The 25,644-nt window shown below is 38.9% G+C and overlaps 1 protein-coding gene across 1 annotated transcript in view; it reads left to right on the top strand.

Annotated features, from left to right (window-relative positions):
• The window catches only part of CMTM4 (CKLF like MARVEL transmembrane domain containing 4), a 35,112-nt gene that overhangs the window by 4,930 nt on the left and 4,538 nt on the right, over positions 1–25,644 (top strand). Inside the window, exons 2-3 of the mRNA XM_086758384.1 lie at positions 14,063–14,239; positions 24,940–25,038. Of these exons, the coding sequence (XP_086614510.1) occupies positions 14,063–14,239; positions 24,940–25,038 (276 nt within the window). The remainder of the gene's footprint in view (positions 1–14,062; positions 14,240–24,939; positions 25,039–25,644) is intronic.

Here is a 25,644-nt window from a genome sequence, read left to right as displayed (position 1 = left end):
GAATTGGATGCAGACATACATTTCCCACTGACATTCCCATAGCGAATCATGACTGCCTGTTGTCTGCTTCTCGGTTTCTTTGGGAACCGTAGCTCTGGGTGGGCTGTTTGTCAGGCCACCGAGTGAGTCTCGAGGAAACCAGGCAGGATCCTGTTGGGAACCTCGTTGGTTCTCACCGGGGTCCGGCCAGGTTTTCACAGGCGCTTGATTTAAAGTAACGTAGAGCTCCTCTAACAGCGGGGACAGGTGGTGTGAAAAATTGTGCCTGGTCGGCTCTTGTGACATCGGGGGTAGTTAGGAATGGTTTAACTGGAGCAGTAAGATCACAGAGCAATCTTCAGGTGGAAATAGCAAGTGTCTGAAAAGCCCTTATGTCCTAGCTTAAAAGAGGATGGCATTTGTGGAGATTAGGGATGGCCGCTTTGGCTCAGACAGCCCTAGACTTTATTTTCTTCCTATGTCTATTTCAAATGCTACAAAAACCCATCAGAGACTCCTTTTAAAGAAGATAATACTTCTGCTTGGGAGGTCTCCGAGCTACAAGTCACTGATGAGCGTACTGGGAAGTATCACTGTGCGCTTGCTCTTGTCTTGTTGTCTATAGCATATGCTATTGCCTGTCAGTGGAGGCAAGATTTTGAGCTAAATGAAATCTAGTGGGAATAGCAGTTCATATGTTCATAATTTTCAGAATAAAAAGTTCCATCTTCATTGGTGGAGAGTAACTGAATGTTGGAAAAGGTTGTGTTGTGGCTTACTATCATACATTTCCAGATCCAGAAATTGGTTAAGGCCAGTATTACAGTAAAATTCTTTGCTATCAGGATCTATTGCAAGAAGAAAACAAAATTCAAAAAGCCTGTAATACATGCCCACATGATTAATAAAACTATTGAGAATTCTAATTGTTAATTATATTAAGAAACTAGAGTAATAACACTTATATTCCAAGGAGTAAGCTAATTGCTAACTGTTAGGATTAGATTGAAAACTATCATGAGGTGTTCAGTAATCTCATATTTAATTATTGCTACCTTCTTATGCCTTCAGCTCAGCATCTCATTCTTACAGCTTCTGGAGAGGAGGATTAGATAGAGTCCCCAGCCTCCCGCCTCAGTCTGGTGTGCCGCATCTTACGGCATGTCTAAGTCTTCCCTGCTCCTTTCTGCCTGGGTCTCTCTGCAGGACTCCTGATGTGCTTCATCTGTGGGTTGTCAGAGTGGGGAGATGGGTGCTTTACAGGCGTTTGTCATTCTGTCAGTCATAAAGTTACCAGCTGGACACTGAATGCAATGCGAATAAATTGAGATTTCTTTCACATTAGTTATTATGAAGTTTGGTTTAATATGAATGGATTGTTAGCTAAGCTACAGAAAGTTTGACTGTGGCTGATAGAGGTCAGTAGATGACATTCTCCGTCATATTTATTGCATGCTGAGATCGTTCCTCGGTGGTCGGGTCATCAGTCCTGACATAAAGCATTCAGTGGTCTTGGTGAGAAGCAGAGCACTGCAGGAGACATCTGAGCCCTCTAAGGCAGCCCTGTACCTCACAGTTTTTTTAAAAACTGATTGTTTCACCCTGAAGTTAGTTTTTATTCATTTGTCCTGCACTTCGGAGGTATAGAAACTTTCCTCATTTCTGGCATGAACTTAATTCTAGCAAATTTATAGCCATTTGTTCTTGTGTTAACATTGCCACTTTCCATAACAACTCCTTACTTCTTTGTGCAGTTTGAAACACCTGTCTCCGCTCAGCCAGCCTTCCTCTTGCTGCATGAGGCAAGACAAATTGTTTTGGACTCGACTTGTAAGAGGGGCTCTGCTCTCGGGACTGTCCAGCAGCCCTTCCTTGCACTGCTGGCTGACCGAGGGAATGGTTTCTCAGTAGGCACGGACTGAGTGGTAGGTGACCTCGCAAGTGTCTTAGCACCAGTGTGTATCACATGTCACTTTTCAAGCCTCTGCTGGAAGTACCTCTCCTCTTACCTCCTAGGATCGCGTTGGTAGTTTATAGTCATCCTGTGATTAACTGCATCTTTTGTCTTTTATTCTTGTATAATTTCCAAACAATAAATGTGTGTTTATGTAAGAAATCCTTGTGATTTTGCGTGTTGTATATTTAACTTTGATTCTCTGTATTGCTTGTAGTTGCTTGTTCAGAAGGTGTTAAGTATGACATGGGATACTGGTGATCTTTGGCATTTGGTCTTAGAAAAAGACTATTATAATCTCTTCTTAAAAGTATCAAATTTGTAATACGCAAATATGCTTAGAAATCCTCTTTAGGTAAGCCGTGTCTCTTCAGTGTCTCTGAAACTCTTGATTTCTCTTTGGAAAGGTTTCTTTTTGAAGGTTGTAGATCTGCATTGCTGTGTGACAATATTTTTGTACTGACATTTACCATAGAGGGAAGATTGATGCAAAAACTCTGTTTAGCTTTACTTTTTATTGTTTCTGTGTGCAAGTAAAGGAAGGACTGTGGTTGTCTTCCCACAGAAAGGTGATTGGGTTTGAGTCTCTCTCATGGTGTCTCTTAACTACCATCTTGCCATGGGCTGGTGTCCTATTGTCACTGAACTCCAAATTCTTGTTCTAAATTTCCATCTGAGATGGTGGGTAGTTTTAAATTCTGCTTTCAGGATAAATTTCTGTAATCTCCGTAATATGTATGCTCTGTTTTTTTCCTCCTATTATGAACCAGTGTCATAGTAATAGATAGACTGTACTAATTGTAGATGCTACAGTAAGAAATGTAGTTCTAATGGGATTATTATTTGGAAAGTACTTTTTTTTTCCTTGTAATAATTTCAGTAGTGTCTTTTGTTGATGAGCCTCCCTAGGGATTTAATTGTCATCTTAATATAAGAAGACAAGGAGAAAGGACTAGAAATTTAAGATGTGTTTTTCTTGTAACATAACCAGTATAGGAGGAATCTGTTATTTCTGATGCGAGTTAGGGCATCATTTTGTCAAATCAACTTGCACGCTTTTTGATAGTCATCATCCTGTGCTCAAATTTGTGTTTCAGAAATACCTGCCTTGCCTCTAGACCTCAACAAATAATTTTATACTGAAATTTTCTATACAGAGAGGGCGAGCTGCACAATGAATAGACATGTTAACAGTGGGTCAATTGCTGTTACTTTGTAGTAGTGTTAGTTGCTATTTCTGAATTAGAGCTGGATAAAAAAAATAAATCTGATTTAAAAAAAAATAAGTCCCCTAATACTAAGATGAGTTGTGTAGTCAGTTGCTTCCAAAACATGGAAGTAATATTTAGGTTTCTATGGAACTTGTACCATCAACTCTTCAGAATATGAGAAGAAGAAAGCAAAAACTGGATAACGCCAGCCTGATGTAGAGTAGGTGTAAGAACGTACAACCATGAGTAAAGGGAAGATGGGTCAAAAACATTACTGACTATGGGCAGAGAGGTCTTAGAGCTGGCATAGCACTCACCGGAACTGAGCAGCCCAGGCAGTACGCAGCAGCATGAACCAAGTAGTGTGGTCTTTACAGTGACAGGTCTCATGCATTGTTTTATTTATCAGATGCCCAGGATGAAAACTGTACTGATGCTGCAATATGTAATTAGAATGCCTGAAATGTGATTTCAGGTAAGCAGAGTAACTTTGAATGTTTTAATCTCACCGTGTGCAAATTAAACTGGGAACTAGAAGTATCACATTTCTCACTATTGTACTTAATTAATTGTAATTAAGGCTCTAATACTTAATGCCTTAGCCTGTGGAAGAATATGATGCATTTTTACTCAAACAAGTGTCTTCAGCATTGTCTGCAGTTAAAATTTTTTAAATATGTAACTTGTTATGCAGGTGTTGACAGTAGAAGTGTCTTGTTAAGGGCACTTTTTTGAATTTTATTTAGCTCGTGTGTATGTTCACAAAGTGTTCAGCTTGCAAGTGAGCTGAACTTGTTCGTGATAATTCCCTCCATTACAGCATAGCTTAAAAGCACAGCAGCCATGTGTCCCAGTGTGTACAAATATGTCCTGTAAGTAGATCTGGGGTTGCGTGCGGTGATACTCCTGCTGTAACTTTCACCTGAGCTAAAAACACTGTTGTTATGTTCCAGTGCTGTAAGTCTGCCGGTGGTACAGCACTACTCACAACAGTCTCTTGGGATGTTCTGGCAGTTTTTTTCAAAATTATTTTATGAATCAACTACAAGTGTTTCCATATTAATAATTTTCTGTACTAATTGTTGCATTTACTCCTTAGAAACTTTTTATCTGATGTAGATGAAACCTTTTATTAAACCTTGTGATCTTTTAATTTTATAAGCTGTTATCACTTAGTAACATCTTTAAAGTATTTTGGAAAAAGTGCTCTTCCAGAATTATAGCATAGTGTTCTAAGTCTTTGGATGTTCAGTATGCTTAGTTCGCGGTGGCAGGACAGAATCATGACCAAGAAGGCGAAGGCGTTTTTGCCGGAGTCTTAGGGCTTTTGTGGTGGTGACAACGTTTTATAGCCCTCTGTTTGCAGTGTGCCAAGTTTGTTTGCTGTCTTTAGGCAGCTCTGTTTTTGAGTTATAAAATCACGAGTAGGTGGATTTGCAGTTATGCAATGAAAGTTTGTGGGCTACTGTATAATGCTTCTAAGACAGTCTAAACAGCAAGGCGGGCTTGAAGGTTTCATGCATTCCCCAGTACAGCTGGCAGTGCTCTTTAATGTTCTGGCCTACATCTATTTTTTTAATGTTCTGTTTTACCAGTATGTCTAGACTCTTTTTGCCTTTTAAGGCATGGCATCTAATGGGGCCTTCAGATTGCAATCTTGGGAACGTTGGGATCTCAAGGACATCTTGCACCATTTCCTTTAAACAAAAACAAACCCCCCAAACATTAATGGATTTCTTAGGACTACTTTTAAGTTCCTGATTGTTTTCTCATTAAAATTCCTTTCTTGTTTTAGTATTTGTGGGATGTTTGATGTTTACTTGTAATTGGGATTAAATGAGGTTTTAAAGGATACAGACTGATTCTGATAGTCTTAAAATAGAACTTTCGCTTCTTAAAATAGCCTAACGGGCTAGTTAAATGTGAGGCTGCACAGATCAAATACTTGACAAATTTTATGAGTACACCTTTAGTTCTTAAACCCAATTAATTTATTGTGCTGTTTGTTACAGATTTACAGTACTGTGTTTTAATATTGTTTTGACTAGCCTGGTTTCCAACACAGGTTGACCTATTAATGTGAATGGGAACGTGAAGTCAGGTCAAAAGTGTTGATTTTTCTTTTTTTTTTCCTTTTTTTTTTTTTTAAGAGCTGAGCAGAGAGTTCTCATAAGTGAAGCAATAGCTAAAATTTTTTCACTTTGTTTAAAAATCATACAAACACAATCTCAGTAACTTACTGTGTTTCAGCAGAGAGCATGTGCGTGCAGCCTGGTATTTATCCATTTTGTTTAAATAGCAAAGATATTGTAAGTTATGAGTTCTTACAGCTTGACTTAATAGAAAATACTAGAGAATGGACTGGAGAGGGTACTGTACCCTTGTTGAAAGTCTGGGAGTGGGAAGTTGGACAGTGTACTGTGAGGTACCTCTCCTGGACGTGCTCTCTTGAGCATCCTGCGCAGTTATTACTGATACAAAACTAGTGACTTTTAGTGACGCTAACTATTAAATTAGCCTTTAAGACAAATAAGAATTACCAATGATTTTTAAGGAGGCTAAGTTGTATCTTTCGCTACCTTGGTGACTGAAATTGAAGGTTACTAAACTTGTCTTGAACTCAGCTGATAAACTAGATTTTTTCCACGTTTTGTTTCCTGTAGTCAGTTTTTACTCAGTGTTAATATTGTAGGAAAGCTTGCATGAGTAGGACTAGCAGCAAATGGGACTAACAGAAAAAAATATTTTATTCTCCCCTCTCCCACCCTTCTGCCCCCACTATGTGCAACTGGCAGTGGTTGAGGAAAATGCAGAGGACTTACTGTATACAAAATTCTACTTAGTACAGCACTGAAGAAATGTATCATATTTTTCTGACCTATTTTTACTAGCATGCCTAAGAATATGATATGCAAATACTGTTCTAATTTTGATAAAACTGGACTTGAAACATAGTTGAGTAATTTTACCGTTTAAGAATTTCCACATTTCTGTGTGATTTAATGACGGTTTTTACCAGCACTCCGGAGCGCTGTTCTGAAGTCTAATGTGGACGTATTGCAGTGGTCAGTCTGCAGGAGTTGCCTTGGCTTTGTGGAGCGTCCCTCTCTGCTCCCTAGGCACAGGCATAGGTATGCCGAGGCCTGTGGAGCTGGCTCTTCGGAGGATTTTACTGTCTGGCCTTCCTCCAAGCAACTTGCCATGTCTTGCACCGGGCAGTGTTGTTAGAGAGACCAGCTTGTGATGTTTGGGACTATAAAAAGCTATGCTTGCAGCTGTCCGTCAAAAGGAGTATGAGACAATGAATGGGAAAATTAAGCCTCAGGTGTCAAGATCTGGTGAAAAGGGAGGGGGATCCCTACCTTCTCCTATAATTTATTGTTTTATGTCCACTCACTGAAGGTGTTGGCGCAATTCAGTGTACTACAGGTGCAGAATATCCTTTCAGTTTGAGTTGTTCATTTCACTGGGTTGCATAGGAATTAAACTATTAATACAGCATACAAATGGGAAACTTATATAACTTAGTGTGTTGAGGTTTTGTTCATTATTGCCTTGCAGGACCTGTTGCTTATGAAAAAATTTTGAATTATGAGACACATGAGTTGTAGTTTCTGGGGACTGGAGGCACAGGTTCTCATGGAAAGAAATTGTGGCCGAAACTGCTTATGTTTTGCATGTTTTGTTTGCCTTTGTTTTAAGCGTGGATCTCTGTGTGATCTTCAGATGAACATTCCTACGCAGTGGGGTTGCTACAAAGCTATTGATGGGCTTTTGTTTATGGGACAGGTGGCACGTTACATTCCTTTTTTGTCTACTCTGGAAGGTATGTTTCAATCTCATTCAGGTTTCTGTGAGGAAATGTAATGTGCCTAAAACAAATACCCCCTTGCCATCTGCCTTGGCTTCAGATTCTGTCCAGTTGTTCTTTTGGTCATTTGCTTCGTTGGATAAAACCTGAAATATAAGTAAATCGGAGCATTTTAGTGTTTTTGTTTGTTTGCAGATTTCTTGGTGTAGTTTGTTTGTTTTATAAGGAAGATGGTTGTGTTTTGGATGTGAGTAAATAAGAGAGACTGGTGGTCAGGTCTGCAAAGTCATGTGAAGAAGGGATAAGCAACTTCTTACAGGTGCCAGAATAACAGCGGGCCAGACGGGGATGGAGATGGGGCTGCAGGAGGGTGCCTGTCCCAGTCCCAGCGGGGTGCACCCCTCATGCCAGAAGGGACTGGTGTGAGGGGCCACCTGGGCACCCACTCTGCTCTGGTAGGGTGAAAGGGGAGGAGGCGGTGGCCGCAGCCGTGTCTGGTGCTGCAGCTCATGGCCGCCCTGTGTGGAGCAGCGCAGCGTGGGTCTGGTCATGGGCGCCTCCAGAATGAGCACGGGAATGTGCAAACCAGGGCTTCACAACAGTCTGCATGTTCAATTATTACTTCAAGTGCTAAAATGGATTTACTTTGACGAAAATATAAATGTAACATGCAAAAAAAAAAATTAGTACATTATTTAGCAGTAACAGGAAGAACTATGGTTGTTTTTTCTTATTAAAAAAAAGCCAAACCAGAAAATATTTCCATGCTGTAAAAGACTATTTGTTTAATGGTATTTGAACTGGAATTGGTTTTGCATCAGTCTAGCAGATAAGAGTGTTTGTTGTACAGGTGTGTCCAAGCAATACATAAAACACTACTATTGCATAGTTAGCAGGCAGTAAGTCACTACTTCATGTCTGCAGCTTGTTTTTTTTTTTTTTTTGTTCTAGACTCAAATTTCCTTTAAAAAATGGTGCATTTCTATTTTAGCCAGTTGAGAATGTCTTCTGTTCACTTAGTTCAGTACAGTTAATTTTTTTTTTTTAGTGTTAGTTTTGATGTACTTACTGCATCAAAACCACAATCATTCTGTTGCTGAGTGTTGATTACTCTTGTTCTTAAATATGGCCCTTTCTCATAATACACCATCAAAATGTTTCTGGCCTCAGAAACATGTTTTCTGTTTAGAATTGGTCTTTTCCTTAAGTTGAGAAAGACAAGTCAGCAGTAGCTGAATCTTTCAAGGGTTATAGAAAACTAGAGGTGACAAAAGATGAGTTGATTTAATAAACATTCCGCAGTATTTAATGTGCTGAAGTTTTGCCATGTTATATCCACAAGTGAAGTAAGAAATAATGAAAACTTGAGGATTGCAGCTACGCGTAAAACCCTAGAGCTGAAATAATGATCTGAAATTTAAATATTCTACTACTATTTCTATTGTCACCACCAACACCAAATCAGAGTTGAATCTGGAGGTCTGAGTTTCTCTGGATTTGTTCAGAGTTTTTGTGCCATTAGAGCGCAGTTTAGTTTATCCAGGGTGCTGAATCACTGGTGCTTCATGAGCTTCCCTCTCTGGTAAGTGTCATTTTCCTAAATTTTCTATCTTGTAAGAAAAGTTTAATACTCATTTGTGATTTAAGGCTCCTTGCAGTCCAATTACTGGAGTTAATAGCACATTGCTTTTAGTCTTAAGGATGCAGACTGAGAACAGACGGGAAATCAGTCATTCTTCTGCTGAGGGTAAAAGATGGTTTCCTGCTGGAGAAGCAGGGCTGTGTTTAAGCCATATGATCCCAAATATTCATATCTGTGCCAGCTGGTTTAGATGTGGGAAATGCATGTGCTCTGCAAGGAATGAGACCCACTTGGTTTCATACATTAAGTTGGGACTGCTAGGCCAAGTAAAGGAGAACAATAAATCTAGATTTTAATTCAAGAAAGTTTAATGTCTTCAGATGCTTTAAGTGGTGTAAAAGCAATTTATTTCTTCTCTATTTTGTGCATATGTATTCTGCTGTACCATTAATTTAAACAGTCTGGATGTAAAAATGTCTTGGTAGTGTGACATTTTTACTAAAATTCTGTGGGTATTTTTCAGGCAGAAAAAATGCTGACCATTTTGTGGTTTTTTGGAAATCATGCGTAATTATGTCATTTAACCACACAATAAGGCTTTCTGTGGTAACGTTTTAGATAAACAGGAAAACTAATTTTTTTTTACTTTGTTTTCATTGCAGAACTGTCTTTTTTATTTTTAGTGCTAAGTTGTTTGATTGTTTTCTTCAAAAATGAAACACAACATGTTCTGACAGGAAAAACACACCATTAGCAACCTCGTAAAAGCTCTCTTTCAGCATTGGTGCCTGTCATAGCACATTTTCTCCATTTTGGGGAAATACGGTGTTTTATGTCCAAAGTGCCTGTGTTGCCAAGAAAGTGATGTAAATATAAGCCATTTACGTAGCCCTAAGGCAGATGATTTCTTCATTAAGAGCCCTTCTCCAGGGGAATTTACAGGAAAGTTGAGATGAATACAGTAATGGTAGGAGGCTAATGTGGCTAAATTAAAGGACATTGGATCCCAGTATAGAAGCTCTCTTCCAGGAGTTCAGTGGCCCTGAATTGTGGCCGTTTCATCCCCTTCCAGTGAGGGGCTGTTTCCCTCTGAATGGGGCCTTTATGTGGGGTTCAGTGCTGTGCAACAGGAGTGCAGTGGCCTCGCACTGTGCACAAGTTATCTTAGCAGTCCTACACAGCCCAAACAATCCAACTGGGTAACAGTTTGCCAGTTTATTTAAGATAAAAGGCACAAAAAATCATTATTGGGAAATAAATCTCGTACTTAATCCTCTGCTTGGAGACTTTTTCTTCCTGTCTTTCCATTGTGTGGTGGTGGGAGATGAGGGGTGGTGGGGGTTTGCTCCGTCACAGAGTCCGAGTTGTACTGCACGCGTTGGGCTGCGAGTCTGGGCAGACCCAGACCTTTTCTCAGCTTTCCCTGAAGCTCGCTCTTGATGATTCTACTTTGTTGACCAGACTCTTTCATCTCTTTTGTTCAAGGAAAAGGTGGTATTGCAGGCAGCGTAGGATGCCTCTGCATGGACCTAAGCAACCAGTAGAATAAGCAGATGTTTCCATGATGACAAATTTGCATATCAACACAATATCCACTGTACTTACTTCAAGAAGAGTGGAAGCAGAAGGGAAACCAAAAGCAACTCTTAAAAAAGAGAAATATAGTAATAAAAGAGAGTTATACAAATCTTAGGGCACTGGAGGAGTTAGGGTGGAATAGAAAACTCTCCCAAGTACTCAGTCCAGAGAAAAACAGATGAAAAGGTATGTTTGACCAAGCAGAGGAAGATTTCTCTGACTGTGGCTGAGAAAGCTGTAGCTGTATCATTTATGGGAGAGAGCAGTAATTCATGTAAGAGGAGATCACCACGTTCAACTTTTCTTTTTCCTCAGAAAACCAACTCTGAAACTTCTGCTTGTGGAAAACTTGTCAGAACTCAGCACCCTAAATTATGGGAAGAGGTGTGACTTGAAAGTGAGGGTCGTCTCCTGCATTGGACAAATGGCAGTGTGCGTTTCATTGCCTTAGACCTGTGCGGTGATACGATGCTGGGGTGTTTTTTTTTTTTGTTAGCTAGTCCTGGAACTGCAATCATGGGAGGCAAAAGCAGCCCTAGGTAGATCTTGTCTCCTGGTTTTCCAAGGTAGCATTGGTGGGCTGTGTTAGAAAGCAAAAGCAAAGCTTTAGCAGCTGGGAAGTGAGGGTTTTTCTCTGCTGCAGCTTTGCACCTCAGTCACCTGGGGCAGCGCGAGTCTGTGCCCTCAGATGCTGTCTGGAGGCTTCCCAGGAGGGCTGGAGGGTCTTTGTCCTCCCTCTTCCCAAGAGAGTATGCATAGCCAACGTGGTAAGGCAAGGCACCAATTTTACCTTGGATGTGTGGTGTGGCAGAGGGAAGAGCATAGGAAACTCTGGAGAAGGGACTTCTTAGGCTTTTGAGCCTTGGCAAGCTGTGAGCTGCATGTAGATTAGTTGGTTCAGTAGGCGGTGATGGGTGGTAGGCAATGGAGATAAACGAGGTTAGAAAGAATATGTTTTCATTATAGTTACAGAGCACTCTGAGAGAACAGGAGAAAATGGTTAGCGCTAAACCAGCACTCAAGTCCCTCAGAAAATAAGCTGGGGTAGCTGAGACCAAGACTTTTGGTTTGTCGGCGGTTTGTGGTGGGACACCTTAGGGGTACGCTTATCATCACATCATTCTGCTTTATTGTCATGTCAGTCAAGTGGTATTCTGAGTGGCAAAATTGCGTTAATTCCCTACCTAATTTATATAGCCTGTCTCATAAATAATTTCATACATTTAAACATGTTAATAGACTTGGGCTGCGCCAGCCCAGACCACTGCACGCTAATGCCACTGCGTGTCACTTGAACTCATGGCACATCTTCACTTGCATTGGAAATGCTCTGGGTTAAGTCAAACCTAAGTGTACCCAGCTAACTTTTTTTTTTTTCTTCTAAAGATGTGTCACAGGTAAATGTATTCTATAATTTCTCAAGGGATTAAGTGAAGTCTTAAGGTAGAATTGCTCTGAAGTTTATGAATCTGAGCTTAGGAGTCTATCAGTAACATGTAATGATGAGAGTTCATTGCTCCAAGTGTCTCTTCAGTGCATAATTTGTTTCTAATGCTGTATGCGAGAATCTCTCTCATCCTTTTTGAGCTCTGACTGCTAAGATGGGTACGTTAGCCTTGAAGAAGCAATGCTGTCCGGTATGGGGAAGGGTCAGTGTCAAATTCTTATCAGCAAGTACCGGTTGCCCAGTGTGGCAATTGGCGTGCCAGAGTTTTTGGCTCCTTCAGCCTAATGTTGGTAGCACAATTCAGAGCTGTTCATATCATTAGAAAATGAAACTAGTATTGTTTAGGTTTGTACTACAATATTTCTAGAGAATATTGCAGAACCATTTCTTTTTTAAAAGAATAAAAATTTTAAAAATATCATAATGTATCAAAAACAGTGGCAAGAACAATGGAGACTTTAATCTAAAAGTTAATGTTTTGCCTACTTGGAACAGCTATGCGAGTTGTTTGGTTTTTGGTTTTTGGTTTTTTTTTTTTTTTTAGAGCTTTGCTTTTTTTTTCTTTTTTAAGTTGTATTCAGTGTCATCTTCAGTTATGAGGCTTGTGTTCATGGAAAAGATGGACTTCACTACATGCGAATACTGTAAAATGAAGCTATGTTCTGGACGGTATTTTTTTAGTGTGTGTATCATTGCTGAAATCATAGCTTGACTTTGATTCTGGTTCTCTGAATGTTCCATTTCCCTGCATATTCTTTCTTTCTTTTTTTTTCCAAAGCTATTCAATGTCAATCTGAAGTTAAGTGTTCAGTCACTGGCTATCCATTCAGAATTCCATGTGGCCTGCTCTATGAGCTGGCAAAAACTCGTATTGCATGTACCTAAAGAGAGCGTGCTGAATGAACTGTAAGAGACTTTCTACCCGAGTATGATTATTTTTTTTTTTGCTAAAACTGTTTTGCTTTGATTTAATCAGTTTTTAAACTTACATTAGCTGCTGCATTCTGAAGCATGTGGCAAACAAAGCGTGTGGAGTATTGTCCTTTACTTAGAATTACTGCTGATGTTAGTGACAAAAATGGTAACTTATTTCAAAATCCTTTTACTTCATTTTCCTAGCTTTGTTATAGGAGACAAAGACAAATTAATAGATGAAGCATGAAAGTGCCGTGTATTTGCAAAACATTGTTGAAATCTGCAAAAGAGGATTTAGCAGAAATTGATTTGTATTGTGGCTTCTGTCAATCTTTTAAATGTATGTTTTGTTTGTGCAAATCCTTCAAATTATGGAATATTTAACTGTGAGGAGGCTATCTCCCACAGTTCTTAATCCTCAAATTGAAGTGACTTACTACAGTCTCATTCAAATTTTGCAGCAGAGCAAAAAAAAAAATGAATTATTTCTGAGAAATGTAAGGGGGGGAGTGGGAGAGTGGTTGTCTTGAAAACCAAAGCAAAACATTCTTAAGACCTTCCTTATTTGCCATGGAAAATTAAAAAAAAAAACAACCAAGCCAACAAAATAAAACCGTCCATGCAACTGTCACTTTTACCAGTTGTATTTAAAGAGGAATCTTAAATTTAGGTGTGTAAGTTGTATACTCTGTGGGAACTCATCAGTGGTATCCAATGGTATCGCAGTGGTAGCGAATATTGGTGTATGGTTTTAGTACATTTCAGTTTTATGCATTGGGCAGATTTTTCTTAGGTATAGCGAGTTTCACTGCTTTATCCTAAATAGTAATGTAAACTCTCATCTTGGAGAAGTCTGCATTTGTGTTACCTCAACGAAGACACCTTCTGAATTTAGTGTGACTAACCGTTATCTCAGTGAGATGTATGTGTTTGCAGCAGCAGGAGTTTTTCCTTTGTGCATTAGCTGCTTGTTTTATTGTCTTATAAGGGAATGATAAAATATGTTTTTATACAAAATACAGCATGTTGATAAAAAAAAACATGAAAAAGACAAGGATTTTTGGAGGCTGGTAGAAATCCTGAATCTATTCTATTTTGAATTGATTTAGATCTCAAGTTGGTAGTGAATTTTAAATAATAGCTTTATTGAAATGTCTTTCACAATCACACTATATTAATACTGTGTAATTGAGCTTGAGGTTGGCTCAATGGAGAAATGCATTCCATCTTGAAGTTTTGGAATAGCATATCGTGAGTGGAAAAATGAGATGAAATGTTTGAGGTGCCATTTGCATATTAAGCCAATGGCCTGAAGGGTTTTCATGACTTTCTGGGTGTCTCAGTCATTTTGATGTTAGACTCCATGTAATTTTGCTAAAATACACTTTGAACAGGAGATAGCCAGAAAGACTTGCATTAATTTGCTTTTGTTTTTGCTCTTTAGACAGTGCCCTGCTACAAACTAAAATCACACATTCCTGAGTGTAAACTGATCGTGTTCCCAATGGAAATTTCAGGAATACTTGTGGCTACTTTCAAAATGTGGAAATCTATTTATATTTTTTCCACTTGTTTTTCTTCCTAGGTTTTGGCACTGATTGCATTCATCTGCATAGAGACCATCATGGAATGCTCCCCTTGCGAAGGCCTTTATTTCTTCGAGTTTGTGAGCTGCAGTGCGTTGGTAGTTACTGGAGTTCTGTTGCTTATGTTCAGTCTAAATCTTCACACAAGAATACCACAGATCAACTGGAATCTTACTGTAAGTTCATACAAATTCTCACTCTGTTAAAAATAGCTGCAAATCTGTTTTTAAGCTTGGTCTTTGAACTTTACTTTTTACTGTTGTTTAAGACTGTGTATGACAGTTCTTTATGCTGAGGAAAGTATACATTTTACTTTTATTTATTTTGAATGCTAGCAGCAGAATGAGCTTTGAAATGTAGCAAGATTAAACTACATTAAATAGAGCTAAAATTGTCTTCTAGTAGAATCTCTTTGGAAGGAAAAACTTCCTGCTAATGCCAGCAATTACTGTTTGTGGATGAAGTGGATAAAAATGCAGCCTGTAGTTATTTAACTTTGACAGATGCTGTATTTACAGTATGTTCTTTCTTAAGCTGTTGTTCTTTTTTAAGCTGTTTTTTTCATATTAGGACAGCCGTGTTACACATACTTTCTTACACAGATTAATACGGTCACTGGGTAGTAGTGTAAAAAGTTATGTGCTTTCTGTGAAAATCAGGTATTTTGAACTGCTTACACACGTTAACTATTAAACGTTGACTGGCAATGCTCAATGTGTTCTCAAATACAAGGAGTTTTAGGAAGAGAACTGCTGGCAGTGCACATTCCTTTTGTACAAGTCTCTATTTCCATGCTGTATTATGAGTTAAACTTTCAAATTGGGTTGCATAAACACAGGTCACAAAATCAACATGTTAGTCACTCTAGCAAAAGATCTGTCAGCTTCAGGGACGATATTTATATCCACTTCTTTGGACAGTACAGATACTTATGTGCCTATGTTCTGTTTTATTTTATAACAGTAATTTTGTAAGCACTGTTGAAGACCAGTCCCAAAGGTTTTTAGGCTTCTGTGTGATTTAAAAGAAAAGTTTTAAATATAATTTATTAATGCTTCGATTTGCACATTTGCAGTAACTGTTTATAAGCTTAAATGACTTGTCTGAAATGAGACTGGGATGTGAAATTAGGTGATCCTTTGTACCCTGGGGATGCACAATCTATTGAGGAACTCAAGGACTTGGCGGATACATTAGATGGATTGGGAATGGCTGGTAACTGTAGGTGGGGCAGATCCAGGTGGCTTGTGGAACAAAACCAGTGGAACCACTGGAATGTTACTGGGTTGTCTGCATTCTGACGGTATTGTCACCGCTTATCTTCACGGCTGAAAGCTAAAAAGCAGCAGCTGTTAGAGAGAAGGTAGTCTGTTTCTGTTGTCAGCGTGGCTGTTTAACAAGCATTACAGCAGCCTGACAGCTGATAACAGCGATTGAAGACCAACTTTTTATAGCACACAGTTGTGTACAAGAGTATGATAACAAGGGTGTATAAGTGCATCAGTGTCACATAAAATACGTGATGTTATTGCTGGTGTGATGTGAGTGGTTTCGTAGTGAATACTACATCTAGCTTATGTTCTAGGTAAGTTTGACCAAGACTTTTTATCAAGAGACCACAGAGTGGTATGCATGGTGTCCGTGACTGAGCTGAAGTTGTATCTCTGGAAGAGACAGTTCAGTGACTTTGTGTACCCTTGGTTCTGTATGTCTGTACCTTTTGTTCTGTTGTTGAGCCCTGCAGCACACTTCTGCTGCCTACCAGAACACTTTGCCAGTGTTGAACACATGTGAGTATAGAAGCTTAAGAGCAGCTCTCTGCCTTTTCCCCCTAAATAACGCAGTAGGTACCAGTGTGTAAGCAGTAGGTCCTTTCAGCCGCCCTGACTTCTTAGAGTAGTTGAGTGACGAGAATTGCCACCTTGAGTGCAGCATTGCTTGTCTCTGAATAGCACTCTGTTAGAGACCTTTAGAGAAAAGAGAGCTTAAAAATCCAACCAGTTGTGTTAGTTTTGGTTTTTTTTTTAAAGAAGTTAAGTATTTTTATTTTTAGGGCAATGGTCACACTCTGAACCCCCTACGTAAAGAGCATGGAGCAACATAACATAGTTGGAGTTCAACCTGAAGGGCAGATGGAATGCACTGCGAATGCTTTTGCGTTAGTTCATATTGCCAGATCAACAGAGGTAGAAGTAAGTTGTCATGATCTCGCAAAGTCTCAATCATTTAGTTACGTACTGAAGATGAAATGCTGCTTCCATCATTGTACCAAAGATCTCTAATGGAAGTGAGAAGAGGACTGGAAGCTTCCATTAATTGATGACACCATCCTTCCTTCTGCTATTGCTTAGTGATTTCAAGATAATTAGTTTAATAGGACCGTTACTGTGAGCGGAGTGTGGGAGTATCTTCATTATTGGCTAGTTGTAGTCTGATGTTGCATGTGCAGAGTGGGAGATCGAAAGCTGCTGATGAACACCAATGGGAGACTTCTTTGGCAAAGTTAGTGGGAAATTTAAGAATGTAGAGTTGTGGCTGCGTGGTTTTTTTGCTTATTTTGGCATTTTGTTCTTTATAATTTAGATGTCTTTTCATACATTATTTGCCTCTTTCAGTATTTAGTACTTTCCTGTGTTTTGATGGTTATTTTGATAATTTTACAGCCTCTGCATATGACAGTTATCACAGGAGTTGCGGAGCTGCTTTCTAGACAACAGACTTCCACACTCCTGAATGTTTTAGGAGGAAGCAACTCCTGCTTATGTATAAATTCATTAATATATATGCTTTTGAAAATATGTATGCCTTTATAATGGACCTTTCACAAGGGAAATATTTCAGACTTTGTTTTTAGAGCTATGTGAGAAGGAGAGGCTGTTACAGTGCTTGAAAGAATTTAGTGGTCTTAAATTTAGTAAGAAGTCTGTCTTTAAATGAAGCACTTGTAAAAAAACTTCCTAGGAAAACCATTTGCTTTCAAGTGATCCTACATATTGGAAAGTACCAGGCCATCAACTGCTATTTTTCAGCACAGGATTATTTCCTTCAGCCGCAATGCATTAGAAAGAAGTCTAATTTTAGTGTTGTCTGCTGTCCGCTGTCCCTGGTTGGAATAAAAAAGTGGATCAGTATATACCAGCATCTAACAGATATGCAAATTTACTAAATTTTTTAATATATATATTTTTAGCCGTTTGGGGAAAACAGCTTTGTTTTGATTCTAATTAGAGGCTTGCCAACCATTTTCTCATTTTCTTGAGGTAAACATGAAAGAAACATGGAGGTGGTGAGGCCAGCAAAGAACATTGCTTGGGTGTGTTGGAAAGAGGCAGGTCTGTTACAGCAAGATGAAAGAGCAGTCAGTTGTCTGTGTTGTGCAGCGCTATCAATGTTACGTGAAAATGCAAAAGCTGGGGAACCTGTCAGTGGAAATTTCCATTTCCTTTATGCTTCGCAGCTCAAAGGGAGCCTGTTCTGCAAGGAGACTTGCAAGTGGCAGAGGGGAATCAAGAACACACCACAGCAGAGATAGCTGCGTAACTGATGAGCTGCTGCTTGGAAATGTTTGTTTTCCAAGTTAACTAATAAATGAATGCTTGCTATAATTTTGTATTTGGCTAAATTATCCTTTCTTAAAAATCGAGTCGTGTGTGATCTACTGTAAGAATTTAAGGTCTTACAGCCAATCCGTGTGGGTGATGTGGCCCTCTAGAAGTAGGGATGGGGTGGGCAAGTTAACAGAAGTGTTTGCAGTGACTTTCAAGTTCTGGTAAACTTGCATGTTGTTTGCCAGGCTGTCTGACAATTGCTGCTACTGCGGAGTGGATCTGCTGTAATGCTCCAGTATCTTTTTTTCAGGGCTGTGGACTGAGATTACTTGGGGAGGGAAAAAAGTAATGACAAATAGCTGGGAATACTGAAATTTTAGAGTATGTCTTGGATGAGAGTTTGTATGAAGAGAGAAGTCCAAGTCCTTACAGATGTAAATCGTTGCATAATCAGCCAGTAGAATGGACTATTTATATCTCTGTGTAGAAGAAAATTCCAATAGATTTTGACCATCGATTTAAAAAAAAAAAAAAAAATTTTTTTCAACATCCACTGGAGCTCTGGTAATGTATTTTGTGTGTGTGTGTGCAGTTCTAAATACAGAGTTTTTCAGCCTAGAGCAGCCTCAAAGATGTGGCACAGAACTGAGCACAGCACAAACTAATTAGAGTTCTGCTGGCTTATTAGCCTGGACTCAGTCCCAGGGAAGCACTGCCACAGGGAAGAAACATGGGGAGTCAGGTGTGTTTCTGTGGAGACGCAGATCAGCGGTGGTATTTTTGTGCTGCCTGAAAGCTTACTTCATCTTTGCGGGGTTGGGGTTTTTTCAGTTGTTGCAGCAATAAAACCTTGTGTGCAAGCAACTGACACTGTAGTAGTTGGCAGAAAATTTGATGTGGTGCCAGAACAACAAACTGTCTTATGCCAGCCTTGACTCTGAGTGTAATTACAAAGCTGTAGTTCAAAGGCCATCACAGGGCAATCTTTTATTTTATTTTATATTCCCCCCCCGGTTCTGTTTTGGAAAAAATCTTGGTTTTCCTTGGTTTGCTTAGCTGTTGAATGAGAAATTGTCAGTGATCCTTCACTTTTATGTTTACTGCTGTCAAAACAGTAATACCTATTAAGGATAAGAATGAACTTTTCTTTTTTTTTTTTTTAATTTTTAAAAATTGTCAGAGTTAATTTCCCCTGGATTAGTGCTCTTCATGGACAGTTCTCATTTGATGCAGCATGGTAGAAATGATGCATCATCCTGTAAGAAATACAAACACAAGTTTTAAATATGAGAAATATTACATGATTTGGTGGTTATTGCCAGTAAAGTCTGTTGCTTTGTGAAAATAACTGCTGGTCCTGTCTGTGTGCAGGATTGCTTATTGGATAAACGTGCAGGGAAAGCAGTGAAGAGCAGCTAAGAAAGAACTGGGAGGGCAATAGGCAAGTGATCTTTGAGAAACCAAAATGAACTGAGGATTGTTAAAGCATTCATTCAAGAATGTGCTTTGTCACTTACAACAGAGTTACTGCATCTAACAGAGCTTGTATTCCAACTCAATAGTTAGAAATAAGAATAAAGTCATACGAATCTTTTGTTTTGAGGCCACTTCTTCAGTTTCTTCATAATCATAGCTTGTCCTTGACTTTTTGGAGTGCTGTCTAAGGTTTTTGAAAGTCATTTTTTGTTAATTCAGAGGTTTTTTTTACATACTTTGCTTAAGATGCTGGAAATAGAACTGATTTCCACCAAGTGCTAGACACCTGGGACTGGATCAAAGCACCTGAGCAGGAGCAGCTGCAGATGAATGCTAGAGACCTTTGGGAGCTGCCATGTGTGACGTGGGACCCACGAGGACCTTCAGCCCTGTGTGGGGGCCAGGCAGCGCAGCCCCACACTGTGCGATGGGCACTAAGATGTCTCTGCACAGCGTAAATCCAGCCCTCTGGGTCACTAACGTATTTTTTTAAACCGTTGGTCCCAGAGTGTTTTATCAGGGGAAGCTGTGCTGCCTGGGCAGCCCTCTGCTTGTGTGAATCTTGGAGTAGAATCTAGTGCTTGAACAAAGGCTCCTGTACCTATGTAAGTCTAAATAAATGAGAAAAAGAGAGATGGGAATTGATGCTTACACAGTTAATTTGGTTCTTTCTACCTAGGACTGACTTTTGCTTGAGAAACCATGTTTCCATTTTTGATTGTGGTGGAAAATACTCAAACAATGTAAAAATATGGGAGTTTGATGAGAGGTGCTTGGTTTAGAGGACTGACTGTAAACTTGATAGCTTCATATGGAAACAAGGGGAAGAAGTTCCCAAACCTTGTAAGTGAAGTACTGATTGGAGGAAATTAGGAACATTGTACTGAAAAATTAATTTTTTTTTTTTTTAATTAAAAAAAAACCAAAACCAAACAGTAACCACACTCCCTCTTCCTTCCCCTGCCAACTGAAAAACAAACCACCAAAACACAAACAGAGCTAAAAGGAAATGTTACTTTGAGGTCTCTTTTGTGGAAAATAACCTGGACAGCAGCAGGCTGCTAACTTCTGTCACCTTTTGTGGCAAAGTCAAGCTGTTGAAATGTGCAGGCTTCTTTTCCATGTTACATTCATTTAGCTATCTTACACTGCATCTAATGTAAACTCTTGGATTTCAGAAAGCGAATGACAAAAGCAGTCACCAGTTTAAATGTCGTGTTTTTGTTTATACAAATTACAGTTGCAATATGGTACTGTCTGCCTTTTAATTAGTGCCTGGTCACGGAGCGCAGTCTCTAACTTCAGCGTGAAATACAGGCTGCAAAGACAGAGCCTGTATTTTGGCTGAATGTCATTCATAGCACCAATTCAGCTTCTCCTTACTCATTAATCTGGGAACCATACCTGCCCAGACCCTTAAAAACAAAAGACGCTAGGATGCTGTCCACTCTTGTAGAGTTTCCACCTCTACAGCAGAATCAGCAGAACAAAAGTCGCCTCCTTTTCTAGTATAAAGTGTTGTCTTGGCATAAATTCATCTTCATCCACAGGTTAAGATGCCTCTTCTGAGTGGGACAGATAGCTGGTGATGGCAGTAGCAAATATACGGCCTTGGATAATCTCCTTATGGGATTAATAGGGTCATTGGTGACTGGACAAAATGACTTGCAAATAACTATCAAGTGGCCAGAAGTCAGTCTTTCATTTTAAATCATTTTGAAAAGGAGAAAGGGAGCAGCAGCAGTCTAGAGCGGATTTGATTCAGCTCATAGATTTTATTCTCTGTTATGGATGGCGGCTTTGTACAGTATTTTATGGCACAGCATACTGTCTCATGAGGTTGCTGTAATTTCAGCAGAAATTCTTCTATCTGTGTGATGTGGTTTTTACTTTGTCTATAAATATAATAGCAAGAACTTCAGCTACATCATGCCCAGATTTGAAACGGCTCATCTTTTTTCAATTAGTTTATTCCTTTTATTGTCACGATTATTCATTTTCTCTTACGTGGAAAAAAGCTACATTATTTTAGGGGGTGTCTTTTCCTTCTTGAATTCTTGCTGTAGTTCATTCCCTTTTGTTTCTGCTCTGACTTTGTCCAAAACAGTTGTGTTGGGTTGTTTGTTTTTTTTTCTTTCTGATCTAAGTACCAAATTTTGGATTAAAAACCTCCACCGATATTTGCATCTGTGATGTTACAATTACATATCTGCTTGACAATGTTATTGATAAGTGTCATTGCTCCTTAACCTCCAAACAATCTGATCTGTGGATAGGAAATATTGTGTTAATTTTAGCTTTTTAAGAAACCAGCCTTATTGTATGAATATGAATCAGTTATTAACTGCATTAAAAAGTTTTGACCTAAACAAGGAAAATGGAATTGCAGAAACTAATAAATCAGAGCCTCAAGACTGAATCAATTCTTTACATTTGAATTATTGGATTCTTTGCAAGGACAAATTTTGTATTCTTTGTACAGAATACAGTTAAATAAAATGCCAGTGATGATGACACAGTTTCTAATGTATTTATATCTTTGATTTCCTGGGGAATCATAACAAAGGCACCAGCAGTCTAATTTCAGCAGTGTTTCATATTCTGCAGTATCTCAGAAGTTCTTACAAGAAGCCTTCAAGTCAATTTGTAGCATGGAGATGGATGATAATGTCTGTCATGTTGTGGATAGGTCTTGGCTCTCTGGCTTATACTGATCTCCTTTGGCAAGATGATCAAGCTGACAGATTCAAGAAGTCAGATGTCAGCATTAATAAGCACATCTGACCCCGTAAATCATAGAGCATTCTGATTAGCACTTAGTCCTTAGTTTGCTACTAAGGAAGTAAAAAATGTGTATCTGAAAAAACATAATCTGGATTATAAGAAGTGAAAAGGTGGAATATTGAGCATGTCTTTGGTTGTTTGTTCTGATGGTTAGCTCCCTTACAACTAAAACTTACTTTTTTGTCTTAACTTCGCAGCTTTTATTTACTATTAATTTTGTTGTGCTTCTCTGTGTTGAGCTTTCTAAAAGAGCTAGTATTTTTTGATTATTTGAACACTGGAGTGTTCATGTACACAGCTCAATCTTTTTAATATTTAAAGCAGTTTAGGTTCTTTGGTTCATACTGTAGGAAATTTTCTCCTCCTTTCAAATAACTTCTGTGGCTCTTCTCTGTACCCTGTCCAATTTTTCAACACACTTTAAAAAATATGGATACCGGAACAGGATGCAGCATTCCAGTGTTCCTTGTAAAGGTAAGATTACTACCTTACACCTGTCGTGTCCCTATGTCCAAAGGAATGTATAAGTGCTTTTTCTCCCTTTTTTTTTTTTTTTGGTCATGGCATCATATCTTGAGATGCTTACCTGCTGTAATTGCTGAGTTCTTCTGAGCTATTTCTTCTAGGATTTTGTCTCCATTCTGTAGGTCCTGCCTGTAGGTGGCAAATGTACTCTGGAAGTAAAATACACAACTTGAACTTGGGTTGAACTAGTTCTTTAATTTTTTTTTTTTTTAATTTTAAATTATTTAAGAGCATAGCTGCCCTCTCCTCCATTTTTAGTTTCAGCATTCTTGGTGACATATGTATGTGTACTCTAGAGACTTGATGAAAATGTTGAATGCTGTTGAGTCTGGTTTATGTTGTCATATACAGTGAGACTTCCCTGCTAGTGAGAAGAGGTTTGTGCAGTTGAGAACCACAGCTCTTGGAGGCAACCTCAGAAGCACAGTTAGAGCCTCTTAAACTCAAAGCTGAAGAGGAGGATACTTGGAGAAATTGTGAAATGTCATTTATTTTCTAATATCTCTACTTCTGAACTTTATTTCTGCAAAGCAAGAGGTTATATAATTAAAACTGCAAGGGCTATTTATTAAAATTCCAATTTTGTTTGATACCGTAAGTACCAGATGACATCTGTCTCAGTAAGCTTGACAGAGATAAAAATTATCTCTCTAATTATACACTGGCAGGTGAAAAGAGGGGAGGAGTTTGAGACCCACAATTTGCTTTTGTTTCCTTACTATTTGGTAAGGCAGTTTGGGTCTTGCTTGGCTTATGAAACCAAAATGTAGTAATGAGCAATGGAAGCCTCGCGGATTTCCTGGGCAAGTCCCCCTTTCAGATGAGGATCAGGCCAGACGGATACATCATGCAGTTTATCCCCAGGTACGCTTTGTTTTGATAGCCAGCTGTTGCTGAGTCAGTACCCTCAAAATAGCTAGCTTTCCCTGCAAATAACACAGCACCAGAACCTCAGCTTTTACAATTACTTTCTAAAGCATTCTCCCGTTGTGGCTAGAAAAACAGATGTTTTGGGGGTGGCTAGATGACCACAAACGTTTCAAAATCTTTGTGCTATGTAGCTGGAACGTGGTCATGGGTTTCATACCCAGGGAATAAGTTTTAGATTTGTATCTTCAGTTTTCTAAGCCTAACTACTTACAGCACTTCACAAGATGCACTTTTGGGAAAAATAAAACTTAAAAAAAAATTGTAGTAAGTGGAGGAGCAGGAACAGGAAGTAAGCCTGGCTTGCATATGAGTCAAGTAGAACAAATTTGTCCTTGAATTCTAGTTAAAGAGTGGTAACGGGATTTTTTAAATGGCAGGTGTTGGTACGTTGAGTGTGTTTGCTGGGTTTTTTTTTTTTTTTTTTTTTTTTTTTTTTTTAAACTCAAAACTGTAAGTTGCACAGCATGCTTGTGTACAGGTTTTCTTTCCATCCCTTTTGGCTATGATAGTACTCACCTCTCACTAATTTCATGTTCCTTCAGGATATTTTGCTGAACTGCCATTCCTCGATTCCTCTACACCGCTCCTTGCTCCCTGACTGCTGTTCATTCGGTTGTCATGAGTCTGTTATTTCCGACATCACTGTAGTGTACATATAATGCAGTGTACATACGTATCTGTAAAAGATGCCCTGAGTAACATGCTGAGCAGCTAGTCCCTGATGAATCTAGCACTTGATTTCTTCTGTTATTTTCAAGTCCAAACTCTTGAATTTTTTTCCTTGAGTCTGATCAGATAGTCTTGTATTGATGTAATTTTTCTTGTGCTAATAGCTGCCGTGCGGAATTCTTTCTTATGCTGCAGTTATATGTTAATGACCTTGCTTTATGTAAGGCACAGCAGCATAATCATCTGAACACGAAGTGACGTATATAGCATGTGTATAACCAAATGGCATGTTGCTTGTCATTTTTCTGTGCTTGAAGTAAAGCAGGAGTTGTCCCTGAACATAGGTGCGCCTGGGGGTGTTGCTGTGCTTATGTTCTAAAATGTCTCCTTGAAACATCAATTTTATGCAATAAATATGTAAATATCTCTGTATTCTCACAATATGGGTAGCTGTTGTTCATAGAAGTAGCATAGGACATGCCATTTTATATAACGAAGACCTCAAAGAATTGGTAGAAAAACTGATGACTGTTATCTGGGCAGTGCATGGTTGTGATGTCAGCAAAGAACAAGGGGTTCCTGGAGAGCTGAAGTTTGATATTCAGGTTACTTCAGTGTCAGCTGAGGTACAACAGCTTTACTTCGTGTTTATGCTGACAGTACTTTTCTAATAAAGCCAGTAGAAATTGAGGGAATGCATCCAGAGCCTGCACTGGTGCTTTACGTGTACATGCTATTTGGCTTCGGTTCACAGACTAATGCGCACACGTGCTACGTTTCCTGTGTAATAATCTTTTTGTCTTCTTTTGTATAATTGATAAACTGCATAGGAAGTGGGAACGTATTGCTGTAGTTCTTGTTCTAACCTTCTTCTGTTTCATCACCTCTAATAAATGCAAGAAAAGAATAATTGTTTAGTAATGCTAATGAATTTATTTTTTTAGGATCTGGTCAACACTGGACTCAGCACTTTCTTCTTTTTCATTGCCTCTGTAGTACTTGCTGCTTTAAACCATAAAACTGGAGCAGAAATTGCTGCTGTGGTAAGAACTTGAACTTTTTTTTTATATAAGACTATTATCTTCTATTAAAATTAAGAGTAATTTTTCCCTCATGTTCATTGAATACTCCTGTTGCCTTTGCCATCACAATGTACTCCTAATTTTACAGTTAGCTGTAAGCCAATTCTGGTTTTTTAAAAGTATTGACATCCTTTGAATTTCTCTGAAGGCTTGAGGCAAGAACAAACAGAAACATGAGTTGCAGACAACATTTTAATTGAACTTGCCTTGCTTCTTTATCTATAACTAGCTTAAATGATACTGCTCTATATTGCAAGCCTATGGAAAAGACAGAGCCAAAAATTCACAAGAAATTGGAGCTTACTTACACATAATTCTCTGAATTATTCTTGCTCACTACAGATAATTTTTGTTCTGTGCAGTGAGTATAGTAGTAATTTACTTCAAGATTTTAAATCTAGAACGGTAAGATCAAGCAAATGAATTTTGTACTTGAGTTGGCAACTTCCCCCGCCCCCCTACTTGGACGCTGAAAATCACACAAAATTCTGCAAAGCGCATGGAAAGAATGGCAAATTGGCTCCTTCTCCAGGCTGATGGTCTGGCCTGGTCATTTGTTCTCCTGTC

This window comes from Chlamydotis macqueenii, chromosome 13, assembly GCF_036417535.1.
Source record: "Chlamydotis macqueenii isolate bChlMac1 chromosome 13, bChlMac1.mat, whole genome shotgun sequence".
NCBI lineage: Eukaryota > Metazoa > Chordata > Aves > Otidiformes > Otididae > Chlamydotis > Chlamydotis macqueenii.
The sequence above is the reverse complement of the archived record's forward strand: the minus strand, read 5'-3'. Positions and strand labels throughout refer to the sequence as shown.